Genomic DNA, 18,649 nt, shown 5'->3' on the forward strand with positions numbered 1-18,649 from the left:
TAACATGTTCTCTACAAAACAATCATCATTGTCCAAAAAATTAATGTTTCAGGAATGTAAAATGAATGACTGATTGTACACATAATTCACATGAATACATTCCATCAAGAAAATACAGAGTAAATTGAGTCCAATTATTAGTAATGATGATTTTCATCATCGCTAGTAATTTTACAATTTCGTCATCATTTTACTTTAAATCTCTTGCAACACTTATTCACAAACAAATTCTCAATTCTTAAAATATACATTTAAGACGTGTTTTTTTAAATTTTCTGTTCATGAGTAATTAAGTATTAAGACTATAAATATTTGCTTCTGTCAAACAAGTAAAGGATCTGTGATCATTAAATTCATGTAACTGTTTTTTTATAATATATTTAAAAAGGCCAATAGCACATTCTAGATTTGAGTTCTCATAAGCTACTATTACATAAATTAGACATAACCTGAAATTATGATAGGAGTCCTTGAAACATAGTGTTCTAATACTGTAATATAGGTACAATTAAGGTAATTGTCTGAAATTCTAAAATTCTTTCAAGTAATCCTTCTTTAATAACTATTATTATTCAATAATACTAAACGCAGAAGTTGGTTTATATAGTAATGTATAGTGTTGTTTTAATACTAATGGACTTTAAGTTTGATAAATTTAAAGAATTTGAATACCTTTTTGTCCTTCTTGTGAAAGTAAGTGAGTGACATGGAAGCTTGCTCAGTCCTGCCTCTTGATATCAACCAGACAGGACTCTCTGGGGCTAGCAAGGACATCAGTAAAAGAGGTAGTATACAGTAGGACATAGATATCCAGGATATGGTTCGCCAGTGGAGGACAGCTCCTTTGGCATACACCACAATCACTCCTGTATCATAATTGATTTTGTTAAATTAGAAGACCAAACAGGAGAAATACATAAAGAAACAGTTTTTATAGTATTCTGCTAATTTTTAATCACTAAAGAGGAAAAATTTGACTTGCTACCCTGATATCAAGATCACTCAGTTATGTTGAGATATGAAATTCAATAGGTATTATTGTATTATGTTTCTCATAAATGTTATCATGGACAGATTTGTTAATAGTTTACAAAACAATTAGTTTACACTACAAAAAGCACAAATGATTAAATCAAAATTCAAAGCCATGAAGATTGTGTATATCAAGAGGATCATGCACATTGATTGAGTACTGGAGGGATAGACAGTGAATTATAATTACTACATTAGCATCCTGAATAATCTACACGAGCTTATGTGGAACGGAATAATTTGTGGAAAAACAAGTCATGGATCCTCCTCCACCAGGACAATGTTCCAGCTCACAAAGCTTTGTCAGTGAAGTCGTTTCTAGCCAAACACAATATCATCCCCGTTTTAGATCATCCTCCTTACTCACCTGATTTGGCTCCCTGTGACTTGTTTGTTCCGTAAAGTTGTTAGTTTTGAAAGGAATGAAATTGAGACTGTTGAAGCAGTAAAAGAAAAAGCAACTGAAGTCATGAATAGAATTACAGAAAATGATCTGCAGCATTTCTATGCACTGTGAAAAATTCACATGTAGAGATCAAGGATGGGAGTGCATTAAAGAGGATAGCACCAAATTGTAAATGTCTGTAAGTAAAATTTGTTTTCATCCACAGTCCAGTTATTTTCTAGCCATACAAGTTGTGTTTTTGTTCAATTAACTTATCAAATTCACTATTGTTATTTATTTTAATTTAGTTTCCTGTATGGAGTAACGTAAAATGTTCCTTCTCCTTCATCCACATTCATTCCTTGTTGTTTTAACCCTTTTAACAGCACTGACTGATACTTCTTAAGTTCTTAGTTGCACTTTTTTCAATGTGTACAATAAATGAAATTTGAGCAGCCTCGTCGGTTGTAAAGTTCAAAACATTTGAGATCACCTCCTTAGTATGACAATGTTTTTTTTTTTTTACTTGATAGGACACGAGAAAATTTAATAATTAATTGGTGTAATATAATAAACAGCAGAAAATAGTAATGATGAAAATTAAGATAATGAATAATCAATCACTGTTTATAGCAGATCAACTTTTGAAAACATTTGTAACAATTATTAACATTATTTATTACATTTGTTATGTCCATTACTTGTGTCTGTAACAATTTCAATTTGACTACAGTACACATAATATAGCTATGGTGGGAAGGATTGATTCAATGTGAATGTTGAGTTTAGCTCCAGTTCACCTTCATCTTACTGCAGTGTATGGAATCTGACGCTGTCACAGACTTGACTCAAGATTCCAGATGCTGTATTAAGAGGAAGGTGAACTGGAGCTAAACTCAACATTCACATTTGTTACAGTCCCAGTTACTGTAACCAGTGTCTACATAGCACTGCATTATGTTTTTGTATAAGAAAATGACAGTAGCCTGTTTATTCATGGTCTAGGTAGTAGTGCTGCCGTGTTGTACATGCGTGTTGCCGTACTCCCCACCAGACACAGTTTTGTCAGTTTAAAATGTAACAGCAGCCATATCTTTCGATATATCATTAGAACTATATAGTAAACTATTTCTATTATCCTTACAAATATGATATTCATAAGAAATACATATTTATGAACAGATGTATTATCTCTTAACAAACAATGACTCAAGCTTCAACAATATAAACTTACCAATTACTAAAGTACAATCATGTATGTAATTCCTACTAAAAATCTAAGGATGACGGAGAGTTCACATTATTGTAATTCTTTGAAGTTTCTCTTCTAAAGACCGAGCTGACTGTGCTAGTTTTGACCGGTAATTTACTTGCTAGACATATAGAATTACCTACTTGAATTAACATGTTTACCAATAAATGTAACATGCTCACCAGTTGATGCCAATGAAATGGCCAGAGATATTAAAGCCCCTCTGTATACAGGTCTTGCTACTTCTGTGATATAAACCACTGCTGGATTGCAGGCCAGACCTTAAACACAGTAATATTATTATGAAAATTAATTCTTCTTCTAATTATGAAAAATATTTTTTTGCTCCAAAACATAAGCAGAAAAAAAGTAGGTAAGGAAAGGAGTGATAATTACACCAGAAGAGGAAAGGAATTACTCAAAGGTTATAGTTGTTTTTAATACACCCAAATACCACACGGATTGACTCTTGACCCTTGCAGCCCCTGTAGCTCTGGTGCTAATCATGTTTCATCTAGTGAAGTTCATTTTCTTTAGGGAATCATATTGGTAATATCCTAAGTACTTGAAATACGACATGAGACGCAGACAGATTAAGAACTCTTTAGTTCTGAGAAGCATTCCATTCTGGGACCAAGTGGTTTTGTATAACAAAAAAATAAAATATTTGTAGCATCTGTAACAATACAGATAATCACAAAGACAGTATCCCAATACTTATAAACTACTGCTCTTGGGTCAGCTACAGTGAAGACATCATGGATGAAGCTGCTATCAATGTGTTGCAATGATGTAGCAAATTGTGATGATTAATACATCAAAATGTGTTTTGTAGCTGTCTTGTATGAGACAGCACTGGACATTTAATGGCAATGTTTCTCTTAAGTACCCTAACATGTTATTGTAAGAAGTAGTTGAGTCAGATTTAAACTTCAAATCTGCTTTTGTGGTGGTTGCCTCTTCGTGTGAATAAAATACTTTGAAAACTAGAATATGAGTAGATTTGTTAATAAGTGGTTAAAGTTGCTAATTATTTACTACATGAAACAATATAAATATGTGTTTATAGGCAAAAACTCTTAAATTTATAATACAAATCTATAAAAAAACTTGAATTTAAAGTCACTAATTTTGAAATATGAAAGCAGCACAGTCCTTAACAACATCAATGTGTAAATGTTTTTTATGTCACATCTTTTTTGTAGTAAAAAAATTATTGTAATTTTTAAATTGTAAGAATTTAAGTGGCAGTCTTAAATTCTTATTGAAAATCAATTCAGTTAGGGGTTTTTTTAACATCAATAAACCATTCCAAATTTTAGTAAATATGGCCAATAATATAGTAATGAAGCTCCAGTAAAGTCTTTTAACTACTTACCAAAGGAAATAAAATTTATAATAGTAAATAATATGAAATAATACTAAATAATTGGCTGAGCTTTAGCGAAGCCTATCACTTAAAAGACTTGTAATATTTCATTTCTGTCTGCTTGTCCATATGACATCTTGAAAATGAAATGACCTATAGACTTGAAGTTTTTCATGAAGATCAATTTAAATATGAGAAACCCAGTTGATGTTGCATGTCACTCTATGAAAAATAGCTGAATAAACAAATTTGTAAACAAACTCAGTACACCCATAAGAGATTCAAACGTGACATATTAAAATATATATTCTAACCATCCCAACACAAAGAAGTTCTTTTTATAGTGACTTGGTGTGTAGACTTTCATTATTTATACATTGATATGAAGCCCAATTGAATAAACAAAAATCTAAATCTATCATGTGGCAAGATATGTCAAGAAAGATTTTATACATAGACTTTATACAATTTGGCAGAAAACTTAATTACTAGAAGAATGAGTTACATGATGCATTATTTTCGTTTCAGCTTCTTTTTTGCATGATCGTCTGTCTATATGTCCACAAGACATCACGAGAATGAAGTGTGCTTTAGATTTGAAATTTGGTATGCAGCCTCAATGAAGTCTGTTATTACGGTGATTTGGTGTACTTCTAACTTGTATTTAATAATAATTATATATAGAATTTATAATAGAAAATGAAGTTAAATATACTAATGTGTGAAAAAATGCTTGCATCAACATCAAATACAAGAGAACTAACTAAACTACTAAAACAAACTGTGAACAATAAATGTACATTTTTAATTTATCAGTGTGAGCTCATTATTAGGACCAAAATTTAAAATTTAACAGCAGCATTTAAATATAAAGAGGCACTAATTGTGTATGCATAAAATAAACAATATATTAAAATACAGTATTTTTTAAATTTAAATATATGGCTTGGGACTTAAATTAATATTTAAGATCATCAAAACTTGAACTACCGGTATTAACCCTCCATCGGGCGCTAAACGGAGTTTTCCTCCGTGTATGTTTTATTATTAAAAATAGTACTACTTTTCTGATGTCGGCAGTCGTTTCCCGCAGTGTACTTCACGAGCATCTTTCGGGGAAACGAAACAATACCCTCCCGCTTTTATTTATCAAAATGTGTCAGTATGAGGTCTACTTCCGTGCGTGACTGGACGATTCCTTCGTGAGCGCCCGATGGTGTTTGTAGTGCTTGGACGAAATCTCCGTGAGCGCCTTATTGTGTTTAGTTTTTATGTTGTAATAATCCGTGTGCGCCTAAATGTGTGACCTGTGATGGTTTCTTTTTAAATTATACTATATATTTTATTTGAATTTTTTGAAATGGAGAATGAAGACGAGAGACTTGTCAGTACAGTACCAGTATGCTAGGGAACATTTCAGTAATGATTATGGAGTGAACACTGCCGTTATAAGAACCAGAAGGAAAATTTTTTGAAATTTTGTGCAGTGTGTAAAAAAATTTTTAGTAAAGAATAAATTTTTATTTCAGAGCAATAATTGACATTACAATTGTATAATATCTCAAGAATTGAAGTAAGTTGTTTTGTAAGAAGTTAAAAACTAAGTTAATTTCCATACATATTTAAAGTAGGTTAAACATTTTTACAATTAATTGCATTATTCCTTAAAATTAATCATGTTGTTATTATACAATAACATTTTTTTAAGATTTTGAATTTCTTATTTCGAAAATTCATTACATAAGAGTGTAATTTTTATTACATTTCTAAAAATGAATATATTACATTGTAATTAAATCAGTATGAATATTTAAACAAATAAAAACAGTTTAAACGACTATGATATCCATTATTCGCCAACCTGGAGGAAACCTCCGTGAGCGCCTGATGGTGTTTCTAATTTTAAGCGCCCGATGGAGGGTTAAATTATATCAAATAAGATTAAACTACTGAGCTATAATTTCATATTATTATTTAGAACTGTATCAAATGGTGACACAGACATTTGACTACTAATTGACTCAAAATGACACATTCAATCTTCTTACAGCTGGAAAACTGAACATGTGATAACTAAAGTGCACCACAGTTTAAATCTGATTACTTAACTACATCCTGTTAAGCATCTCACGTCTGATCATTAACCAGTTTGGTACAGAAGTCAACCTTAAGGAGTTGGTTTCCAAATTAAGTGTTTGAGAGGACTTTAGTCTTACTTTATCCACTAAAATGGGACCTTATTTGCTCTTCCTCCCTCCTGTTTTAAGAGTACATACTTACCTGAAGAAATGCCAGTGAGCACTCGCCCAATCATCAAGAGGTTAAAGTCGTGAGCCAATGCTATACAGAACCATCCAATCAGATAAGGTGCCACAGCCACCTTGATAGTGTTGAGTCGGCCTAGCTTGTCCACCAGGTATCCTGTCAGCAGTGAGCTTATGGGCGATACCAGTGGTTGTACACTTGCTGAAAGATAAATCTTATTTATATATGCTGTGGATTATAATAATTTACCATTTATGTTTTCCAAACAAGTATTTCAGTTTTATATGGAGTCAAACACTGTGATTCGTGTCTTGGCTATATTGGTGGGCAGTTGGAAACTTGCTTTTTTGCTGTCCATAAGGCTAGTTTGTGATCCTCGGTACCTTGTTGTTGTCTGGTAAGATTACACTTCTTTAAACAATATATTCCAAAAAATGATTTACAACATTTTTTAGAAAAAAGGGCAGAAACTTAAAATTATCATTACAATTTATTCTCATAAATTAAAACAAACAAACAAACAAAATGTTTAATTTAATGTATGGTTTTGACTAAAATCTAGGAAAAAGAATACTGGTGGTTAATGTGATCTACACTAATATACTTGTATTAGAGTGGGTGATTAGGAACTGTGCTCCAGGGTTGGCACACCAAGCAACTGTTCCCCAAAGTCAAGTAAACATGCTAATAATACTACTCTTATACTAATTATATTACTTATTATTATCTTTGTCATATTACCAATCCATGATATGTCTTCTTTGGTGACTGGAATGTCAGAGTCAGGTGATTCTAGTTGAGGGATCAGGATTGCAGAAAATCCTATTACGACACCGAAAGCAAAATGAAAAGATGCTGCTGATATACATGCAAGAACCTGAAATAAATAATGCTAATTTACTCTAAAGTTTAAAATATTATGAAATAGCACTCACTATAAAGTAAATATGATGATATCATTGAAATAAATTAGTTGTCTTTTAAATGTTTCCTGAGATAAAATATTTACATGTAATTTTCCAATAATCAGTAAAGGTGGTTATGATAAATTACTGTATAACTATTTTAATATTAAAAAGACTAGCATAAAACATGTTATCCAGATGACTAGACATTTTTTTTGTAAGAACCTATTAACAAAACACTCTTCTAGTGGCATTTAACAGTTTCAAATTTAATGAAGTTGAGGACTCTATATATTAGCAAAGAGAAAATTTATAGTTGTAAAAACACCATATTTTGTATAAATTACTATGTTTAACTATATGTTTTACACATATTACACATCCCGTGTTACAGAATTAATAATTATCTAAATAAAAAGTAAACATTAAATATACACAATAACCATTTGAAGACAAGTTTAACAAGAATGTTTATATTGAATAAAATATACTTTGAACTTTGACAATTTAGGCAGTTACTAATATTAAAATATTTTAAATTATGATGGTATTGTACAGAGTATTATTTTAATACCATACACAAAACAGTCCTATTTACCCATTTCATAAAATAGCAAGTTGTGAAAATAGTTTTTATTATATTGGTCTAACACGTTTAAGGATCTTCACCCTCTCTCTGGATAACAACGTCTGACCAGTAGAATTCTTGAAGAATCAAATGTCCAAAACAGCCCTACTTAAGCCTAAGAATGCTACATTTAAAAAATATGTCTAAACAGCTCACAAGGTAAGTGTTAGATTTATTTACTCATTCACAGCTCAAACACCATTTTCATGTTTCATAAAAACTTGTTTACTGATTTTTCTTATTCGGAGAGTAAACTTTGGAACTGAGACCTACATTTTCTACTGATACAATATGACCATGCAGATTGTCTTTTACAGTAAAGTTATCTAAGAGAGTAAAGAAACAAAGCTAAAACACATCTACTTCAACCAGCTCTGAAAGTTCCACAACATCCACTAAAGGAATTATTTCTATACAGTTTAACCGATTACTAATCCAGATCATGATAGCATACTGAATGGAGTTTCAGACCAAGATTTAAAGATATAGCTATAGTACGTATCCAAATGATCTTTTTTTAGTTTTTTCTATATACTCATTGGTTATTCAGAAATCACAAAGAAAGTTATCTTTGTCATTGAAAGTTACGGTAATTCAAATTACAAAATCATAATTCCTACTAGTTAAAAAAAAAAACTGATTATGTGTTTAAAAGTATATAATTTTATCCATGAGAATAGTATCCTGCACAGTGAAATTTCTCTTGTCATAAATCTTATGAAAAAGAACAGAGTAAGTTTTATGAGTAAAAGTACAATAACTTTTACAGTCATGCTATGATTAATTGTAACCCATCTAATCAGAACCAATATTGCTAATTGCAGAGGTGAATTAACTGTGATTAAAAGAGATATCTTAATAAAAACATTAAGATGGACATCACAGTTCAGATTAAATGCAATGTAATTGATAAATAACAAGAAAAATAAAGGAGGAAATAAAGGGACACCAAATTGGAGTCTTGAGACACTCCTGGATTAGTGGCAAAATTCTCAGAATATCCTCCACCCAATCTTGCCCTGAATGTTCTTAAAATGTTGACCAGCAAAGAAATTGAAGTTGATCATATATAGATTCTGTGTTAATTTTATTAGCCCCACTTGTTGGTCACCATATGAAGTAGATAAATTGTAGTCAATTATTGATGTCCCACTTGTTGAATCATATGATGCTCAATTTGTGTAAATTGTTATAGCCCACTTTGTTTGTCATAATGATGATGTTCAGAAGTTGAATTTCATATTAATGAAGATTAGGTGTGTGTTGGTCAAATTTGAACAATATTTATCTCCACTTAGTTTGAGACATATGATGATGTTCAATGTTTATGTAGTGTGATACACTTTTGTATTTATGACTCACCTGTTTCTCTCCAACTGTTGCAATATTACTTTTTTTATAAAGTAGATTGATTTTGTTATACCCAGTTAAATTTCCAATAACTGATTTTACTAGCTAGGAAAATAAATCACTCACTTTCTTCTTTTATAAGCATTTAAATCACTGATTTATTGTTTTAAAACACCTCTTCAAACATCTTATGTCAATTTGCAGACACACACTTAGCATGTGTTTACCAAACTTAGATTCATTATATTTTCAAATTAAATGAGAAAATTTTATATTCACTTATTACTTCATCACGTTAGATGTAAACAAATAAAATTAATTATCATTGTTTAAGATTTCATAAGTTAATTTTGAGAATCACATTCAAAAGAAGTGAGAGAACTTAAATACGTCCTTCTCTTACTGTTCCGCTTTCAGAAGAAAAAAAAATCAGGCAGAGATCTTTAGAACAATATGGTCACTAACAAAACGGAGGTTAAAACCGGAAATTAAAGGAAACCGGCAGCTCCTCAGCCTCCAACCCAAACCAGTATGTTCAATTTGAATGACAAACATCCTTGTTTTCATTTAATGGTTATACGTCAATTACTACTCACATGTTATACTTCAATTTTCTCTTACCGTTCTTGACACAAACCGTTTGAATTTTAATTTAACCAGTATTGATCAGTTACAAAATTTATAAGCAAATTCAAAAAACTTTTTGAATTTAGGAAACTATTTCAAAAAATAACCACATATTTTAACCATAGGATGAGTTGTTGCTAAATACCATGAGATGTTTGTGGCAGTTGGATTGACTTTGATGGTAAGATACATACAACAGAAAGTGTTTTATAGTTCTATTGGGAAACCTGCGATTGTTAGTTGTTAGTCAATATTTTACTGAAATAAAATGAAATCATACTTTATTCACAATTACATAAACATACAAACATTGAATGGTCTCATCACAGTTTTACTTAAAATTATTTACAATAAACTATATTAACAATGACTTAATTGTTCTATAAAATATCTTCAAAAGAATACAAAACTTTTTCAATAAGGTATCGTTTAAATTCTTTCTTAAACGTATAATCATTATTTATACCTACAAAATGTTGTGGTAATTTGTTTTAAAACTGTATACCTGCAACCAGTGGTTTTTCTTGTAAATTGTAAATTGATATTATTTGCAGATGCCAATTGGTTGTTTTCTCATTAAGGAATTATGATTGGAGCCAAGCATTGGTAATCTATCATTGGTTTCCTTACTGCCAAAATGTTTTCTATAATGTATATGCCATAAATTAGAAATATTGAAATGAAAAATTTTAAATATAGTTGTGAGAGAATACATGTATATTATAAACCATTAATAAAATTATGATTTAACTGTTAATTGTTCTTTTCCCAGTATTTTACATTAGTCTACATACTAACACTTAAATATGCAAAACAAGACTTTTCAAAATTAGGTGTAATGATAGTCTCTAGTTTGTATTTATTCAAACTGATACTAACGATTAAAAGAAACATTAACAATTTAAACGTATTTGGTCCTAGCCAAGGATGTAGCCAGCAAGAGGGTCCAAGGGGTCTGGACCCCCAAATTTTCAATTTTTTCAATTACTTTTTTAGTAAACGATTATTATTATTTACATAATTTAGTATTACTGACTTGTACTGCTGAAAGATCATTATCGACAAAGATACGGGTCAAGAACTTTTTAAGGAACAAAATGGGGCCTTACTCTCTGTCCACTACGGGAAAATACCAGTTGTCTGGACACCCCCAAAACTTTTTCCTGGCTACGTTCTTTGTCCTAGCAATAGTTACTAGGAACAAGTCTCGTATTTATTTTGGTTTACATGTATTAAGACTGTATGAGAAAAAGTTTAGCTATACTTGTATTAGGTGTTTTAATCATTTACCACAAGTTATAACAAAGAATGTTTTATCACATTTTAAAGTAAATTAAACATTGAGATGATAAATAATGCTGTATACTCTCTAGACGAGCTTTTTCCCCAATAACGACTAATTAGTAGGTAAGTTTAACCTAGATTATCGATCTCATATTTGAATTTTAATAAATACAACATACTCCGTAAATATTACTGTATTTTTAATATATAAAAACATAATATTTATTTATATTTTACAATACTCTATACATATTGTACATTCTTGAATAAAGATCTTTTGTTGGTTCATTGATAGAGTTAAAACATTTTTTCCTACCTCAATAAAGGTGTTGTAGTCCATTGTTTATTGTATATAACTATTTTGTGCCTGAATTACTTGCACAGCTGAGGACAGGTTGTTGATTGATTGTGAGCTGAATCATTGGAACACTTTTCTTTGCACAATCTAATCACTCAATTTCCAACCAAGATAACTTGACATGCTAATAAAATCTAAATAATAAATAGTCTATTATTATTATTCTCTCTCAAAATAGTAATATTTTTAAAGTAGTCTCATCCTCATTTTAATTTTAATTAAGTTTGTATTTAACGCTTAGAAAATTTAATGCTATAGTTGTATTTTTTATCAATACACTTATACTTGTACAACAATGCAGTATCTTAGAGTAAATACTACTTTAAATTAATCAAAATAAATCAACTCCTCAAGTTACAGATGACTGACTAAGTGTAGAAGGTTACTCACTCAGACCGACCGACCTACCAAAAACAGAAAGGAACTGAGAAGGGACTGATTTGCAATTGAAATAACTTGGTCTCCACTCTATAGCCTTGGCACTTGTCATGCTGTCAGCTGAGTTGTGGAACAGATGGCTGCTAATTAACATTGTAAAAGTCGTTTGGTTGTTATCTTATGTGTCTGTAATATTGATTATATCGGATAAATTGATCGCACTTTTAAAATATGCTAGGTTAAACTATCTTGGCACTTGTCATGCTGTCAGCTGATGTGGACCAGATGGTTGATAATTAACTTTGTAAAAGTCAGTTGTATTTTATCTTGTATGTCTGTACTATTGATTATATTGAGCGAACACTGTAAATCTGGTAATTTCACAATATATGTTCAATGGAACATTAAAATTGTAATGAAATCAGTGGAGTATATAGAAAATTATTACAGAGGGGCTGACACATTGGGAGTTTTAGGGGGTATAAAATAACCCCGAAAACAGGAACTCAGAGATCTGTCCCTGGGAAATTTGTAGTATAAAATTTAATGTATTTAAATTATAGTAAATCAATAGATCGTATGCTATGATGGTACTAAAACTTATGAACATGAAAGTGAGAAAGTTTGGTTAAAAAAGTTACAGCTTAAAACAAAAGTACATGAATATCTCTCAAAGATTATATAACACAAAATGTCTAAAAATATTCTTAAAGGGAATTATTGTATAATACTGGGAACAAAATCATTGAAATAAACATGAAGAGTACACATTTTAGGACATAAAAATTTAAAAAGTTAAAAAATAATATAGAAGTACAACAATAAATTTTTTACATTCAAACTGTTTATAAATTGTTTATTGTACAGGGTTTTTAATATTACAATTTTAAAATTGTTGTATAAAATAATTTGTCTAGGGGCAAATTTATTTTTAATAACCCTATAAAATATTTTATTATGTAAAATGTATTAAATATTTCTATACAGCAAACATTAGTAAGTGATCTTGTTCGGAAATTTAAGATTAAAAGCTGTTGTGTTGAAAATACTATTAATATTATTAATGCACTACTAAATTAGAGTACAGACCTAATCTCTGCTTAGTAATAGGGATGCATCCACTAGACAAAATAGTGAATCACACTGAATGCAGAAAATGGAAAGTTTCCATTATTTCGATAAATAACACAAACAAAATACGCAACCAACAGTCTATTAGACTTATTGCACTAATTAGAATGACTTTTTCTCTTTCTCTCCATAGATCATTTCACAGTTATTAATTACATACTGTTTTAGATAGGAACAATAAGATTGCTCTATGACTATATGAAACACTGTCCCACTTTAGCTTAGTTGCAGATGCTAAATACAGCATTAATCTCTAAAATAATTCATTCCTGTAAAAATACACAATACCCAAATTTATTATGTGTGATTTAAATTCTCCAGTAGTACACTTTCATTGAATGTAGCAAACCAGCTGTGATATTTTGTGAAATGAAGTAATCGACAGCTAGCAGTGTCCCACGTCTCATGTGCCAAATGTGAAATGTTTTCGTTATAATCTCTAAATATATAAGAAAAAACCCTCCACTAATTCATCAGTAATGCTCCAACTTTCAGAAATTCCAGAAAGTGGAAATTGGCTCATGTATGCCTCATAAAAAACTAAAACACTTTCATAAATACCGAACATTCTTAGGGGTTAAAATGGGGTTGCAATCCCTAAAACAATTATACTTAATTTTAAACTTCTACAAGTCCTACAAAGATTGACACACACTTATCTTCTGCTCTTAACAGACAAATAAAATATTTTTTTTTACGAAGATTAACCACCCATAGGAGTGGTTGCAAATGAAAGATATATTTGTTTTTCCTACTTCCCAATGTCCTATAGAGATGGAATTTGACAAACATGTGCCTTGTTATTTACATAAAAAATCTACTGAAATTTCATAAAATTCAAACATCTATCTATAGCGGTTGAAATGGAGTTGCAACCGTTAGAAGACCTATATTTTGTTCTCAGCTCCCCAATGTCCTATAATGTTGAAATTTGATAGGTATTTGATTTATGTTCTCAACAAACAAGTAAAAGATTTGCCATGAAGATTTTTATTCATTATTTTATATTATTTTAATTTTTTAATTTATATTAATTTTTGAGATAAATTAATACTTTAGGTAACATTTAAGATACAGGGAAAAACATTGAAAATACAATCATATTCAAATACATTTTTGTGCGAAATTGCGAAGCCTACATACATTTCTTGTTGTAGTCAGACGTTTAAAAAAGAACGATTCTGGATACTACCATAAGTAAAATCTGGGAAAATGTTTTTCTACAGCCTTAGAAATTGTTACCAATTAAAAAAGAGACAAAATATGGTGCAAAAACTATCTACATCAAAAGTATTTAAATAGCATACCTTCACAAAAAACCTTCAAAACCAACCTTCACAAAAATCTAAGATGCCGACATTGTTGTAAATTTTGTTCAAACAATCATATGTGCAACAGAGGTGTATTTAAAATAGTATGAATATAATTACGATATAATGTACACACCTACCCATGCGCGCGCGCACACACACACATTCTCAAAGTACTTGCTTCACTAGGACTTGAATTATATATGTGTGTGTATGTGTGCGTGCGTGTGTGGGTTTGTTGGAGATGAGTTATACAATAATAAAAATATTATTTCCACACTATTCTAGTTTAGACTTTATTATGATTTTACTACTTAATAAACTTAGAATCATGTAGCAAGTGTAACAGCTCAGATTTCAATATAAGAATAAAATAAGTTTAAAAACTGTAGAAAGACCTAGCTTTAACTTCAGACCCAATGAAACACTCACGTCAGTTTCCATAAGGATGCCACTAATCTGCAATTGATTTACATGGATCATCCACTACTCCCAACTGAAACAATATTTTAACAATATATTACAACACTCATGATAATAATGATTAAGATGATAGAGGAGTAATTTGTTTCCAACAACTACTGTCTTCACTACTCATGTAAATTAGCAATCTTGAGCAATGTAAATTAGGCAACTAGTGTTTAATTACAAAATTTTGTTAAACTACATATAAAACACAACTCACATTATTTAATTTCCTTTATAAAAGAAACGGCTTTCACTTGTGAGGAACTATGATCAGCACTTGCCTTATATACAGCTGTAGCATTAAACCACACACAAGAAATTATTTCAAATCATGCAGTGAACAGTGTTGAAGCAAAAATGAATGAATTGGTACAAAATCATAGTAAAAATGAAAGTGTTGCTTTTGCTTACTGTATATCAGCAGGCTTTGGAAAGCCTAAAGCCTCGTATTTCCTATTTGTCTAATCAGAAACATTCTAAAGATTCTACTGTATACAGCTTAATATTAAACCTTGATATTTTCAGAAACCTGATAAATTGGAGTATGATTCTGCCTTTGAACATTTGATTACGAATTTCAGAAAAAAACTTAAATGCAACGGCTGATCTGTTCACCTATGTCTTGTGTTGAAGAATGAAGATTATGTTCAGCTCATTGGAGACTGTAGTCAACTTGTAACAATAACCTATTGGTTTTTTTGGTAGAAATAGGTTTGATCATTACTCAAATAAACAAGTCTACATAAATATAAATTAATAGTATTAATAACATTCCAAATAATATGCCAAATTGTAATAAACAGTTTTTTTCATAGATTATCTACAAAAAAGTTTAAAAGTTAGGAATCCTTATCAATCCTAAAACAATAAAGTTCCCAAATAAATGCTGAATGTGAATATATAGGGATCAAAAAGTAACATTAAAGTATTGCATAATACTATTAACGGCAGTAAAATAATTATAAAATTTCAATTATTTGTATACCTGAACATTGGCCCAATGAAAGCATGAATAATCTGGCATTCTCCTGCAGGTGACCCAAATATCTTCTTAGAAACTCTAGAGTTTTTATCTTTCATGTACTGTGATTATTATGAGGTAATTAGCAGGGTATGACTGCTAGCTTTGATATTAACTTTACTAAAAAAGACTATTCTTGCATTAATTGTAAACCAATCTGGTGTAACCATTGTCTTGATAATATCTTTCACTAGCTGTTACCCGTGGCTTTGCACGCAATATTTAGAACCAAAGTCCTTATATTACTTAGTAAAAGCAATTATGATGTAATATGATGGGAGTCCTATAAAAATTGTAAAATGTAATTAGGCATACATCAGGTAGATATTATTTAAGTTCATGGTAAATAGTATTAGAGTTTAACTTAATTATTATATCATGTTTAGCACGTGTAGGAGCATTTCTGGTTCTAATTAAATATACATAATGTCACAGCTGAATCTCCTTGCCATCCTGATCAAGAAAACACAAATCTCGGATCACACAGGTCTCGGAAACTTACTTCGGTCAAAAAGCGTATATTTCCAGTCATTGTCATATATTTCAGGTCTAAGATATTTCCAGTACCATAGTAGAGTTTGCCTTGTTGTTCTGACGAAGAAAAAATATATATACTTACGTAGGACCGAGATACCTACTTCAGTTAAAAAGTGCCTACTTAAGACCGTTTAATTTCACTTACCTACTATATCACAATTTAGCTTGCCATATTGCCTTGATCAAAATAATATAGACATTCGATTATCTAATTCTCGTAAATCTATTTTGGTTAAAATCGTGTTGACATAGTTGAGTTTGTCTTGTCCTGATGAAGAAAATACACACATAAGTAGGACTGAAAAACCTATTACGACCTAGGGGGAAGTCCTACCTATTTCTTATGTACTTTCAGTAAAAGGGGGAAATCCTTATTAAGGTTATGCAACATTCCAAAATAATCGTTATTAAAGTTTCGCGTTATACCAGTCTTGCTTTTTGGACTGTAGCCAGGGAAACAATGAATCGTTGAGGCATGTTAGTGTTCATTTCTCTGTTTTCTATAAGCCACTGTTAAAATGCAATATCACAATGTCAAGGAAGCCCACCAGTTTAAAGTAACTTATGTGAAAACATTCATAACTTTGTTCATTAAATTTATTTCAACAAACAGTTTTCAAATTCAAAATTGTTAAGTGAAAAAAAAAACAAAGTGGCAGCTATTTGGATAATTATTAGGTTTTCGAAAGATTTAATATGATATTTTAGTATGTTTTTGGTCCAGGAATAATACTTGAAGATATTGGTGGTGAGTTCTGGGACACTACAGTATATTAATAAATAAATGAGACAAGGTTTCTTCCTGATGAAGTTGTCATGAATTTTTTCCAGTTTTTAAGAATAGATCTAGGGATCTCTCTGAAAGTTATCACCCGATATCTATTATACATACCTGTAATGTCAAAAATAATATAAATGATAATACATGACCAACTTGCTGCCTATCTGGAAAACAACAATACTCTAAACTTACAACAGTTTGATTCAGGAAAGGTAAATGTACCATTGATGCAGTTGATGCACCAATTAAAGAGATCCTAAAGGCTTTAGAGAGTAATGCCTTTTCTCAGGCCTCTCTCTCTGTAACCGGATCAAGGCTTTTGATTGTGTTGATCATCAAGAATTAATCTTAAAATGAAACTATTATGGTGTCACTGGAAATTTTGTTAAATGTTTTAATGAGTTCATAGATAAAACCTTTTTACTTTTGGAAACTGCTCAAATGAGTTTAGGAAACCTAAATTTAATATTGGAATTTGCTGTTTTTAAATTAAAATGATAATCAGCTAGTTGGACAGTAGGTTTAATATGTGATAATTGAACTTATATCAATGCCAATTATTCTATCAGGACAGGTTATCATTGCTGATGTCATTTAAAATTATAACTAGAGTGGCAGATATGAATAATTAATGGGAGAGAGGATGTTAACCCTAATTTTATATAACAAGAGGTACAGCTATAAGAAGAAAAAATATATAATACATTTCTCTCCTTAAGTATTCAATTAATATTTATTTCCATGGTTTGTCATGTGAAATAAACAAAAACTGGTGTTTACCAAGAAAATCCAAACTCAAAGATTTATTAATCGCCTAGTCTAGTGGTCTAGTGTATTCAATGTTTCCAAGACTCCTAAATAATAAATATTTAATTTATTTAGAAAATATCAAATTACAAGCAGAGGCTTGATTATTTAATCCTCTGATTAAATAAAACTAGATAACAATAAAGTATGGATTTAAACAAGTGTTTTTGTTGACAGGTTTTTTTTTTTTAAATAAGTAAATTGAATGATTCTGTGAGAAAAATTGATAAAATTAAGATTCCAGAAACTTAGAATACTAAGTACACCTTTGAAATAATTCAAGCTTAGCCAATTAGAATTTATTTATGTAGCTGTGGTTTATCAACATTCATAAAATATTTTGCAAGCCTCAGGACATTTTAGAAACTTAAAATGTAAATTGTTATAGTCAGAATTTGCATTTACCATAAATTTCACATCTATAAAAATGCCAAAAAGAAGTAAAGCAGCACTCAAAACTATGATCACAAAATATAAATTGTAATAGATACATCAAGCTAAATACATACTGGGCTGAATGATTTGGATAACATGGTGGCCAAATATATATCAAGGTCATTAATACAATGACACTTCAAACTTATTTGCATTTGTGAGAAAGAGTACACACACGTACACACACACACACACACACACACACACACACACACACACACACACGCACACGCACACACACACAGTTCAATTATTGTTGAGACTGAATCAGTCAGCACATTCCTTAATTCTGTGTTTAAACTAGTATTTGATGCAAAATTTTATCA

The 18,649-nt window shown here is 30.4% G+C and overlaps 1 protein-coding gene across 1 annotated transcript in view; it reads right to left on the reverse strand.

Moving 5' to 3' along the window:
- LOC124354264 overlaps positions 1-18,649 on the reverse strand; it is a 54,391-nt gene that overhangs the window by 26,937 nt on the left and 8,805 nt on the right. The window contains exons 2-6 of the mRNA XM_046804597.1: positions 14,707-14,770; positions 7,045-7,180; positions 6,319-6,504; positions 2,852-2,950; positions 673-866 (exon numbers count right to left, since the gene is read on the reverse strand). Of these exons, the coding sequence (XP_046660553.1) occupies positions 673-866; positions 2,852-2,950; positions 6,319-6,504; positions 7,045-7,180; positions 14,707-14,757 (666 nt within the window). The 5' untranslated portion in view covers positions 14,758-14,770. The remainder of the gene's footprint in view (positions 1-672; positions 867-2,851; positions 2,951-6,318; positions 6,505-7,044; positions 7,181-14,706; positions 14,771-18,649) is intronic.

The sequence above is a fragment of the Homalodisca vitripennis genome, chromosome 1 (genome assembly GCF_021130785.1).
Source record: "Homalodisca vitripennis isolate AUS2020 chromosome 1, UT_GWSS_2.1, whole genome shotgun sequence".
Taxonomy (NCBI): domain Eukaryota; kingdom Metazoa; phylum Arthropoda; class Insecta; order Hemiptera; family Cicadellidae; genus Homalodisca; species Homalodisca vitripennis.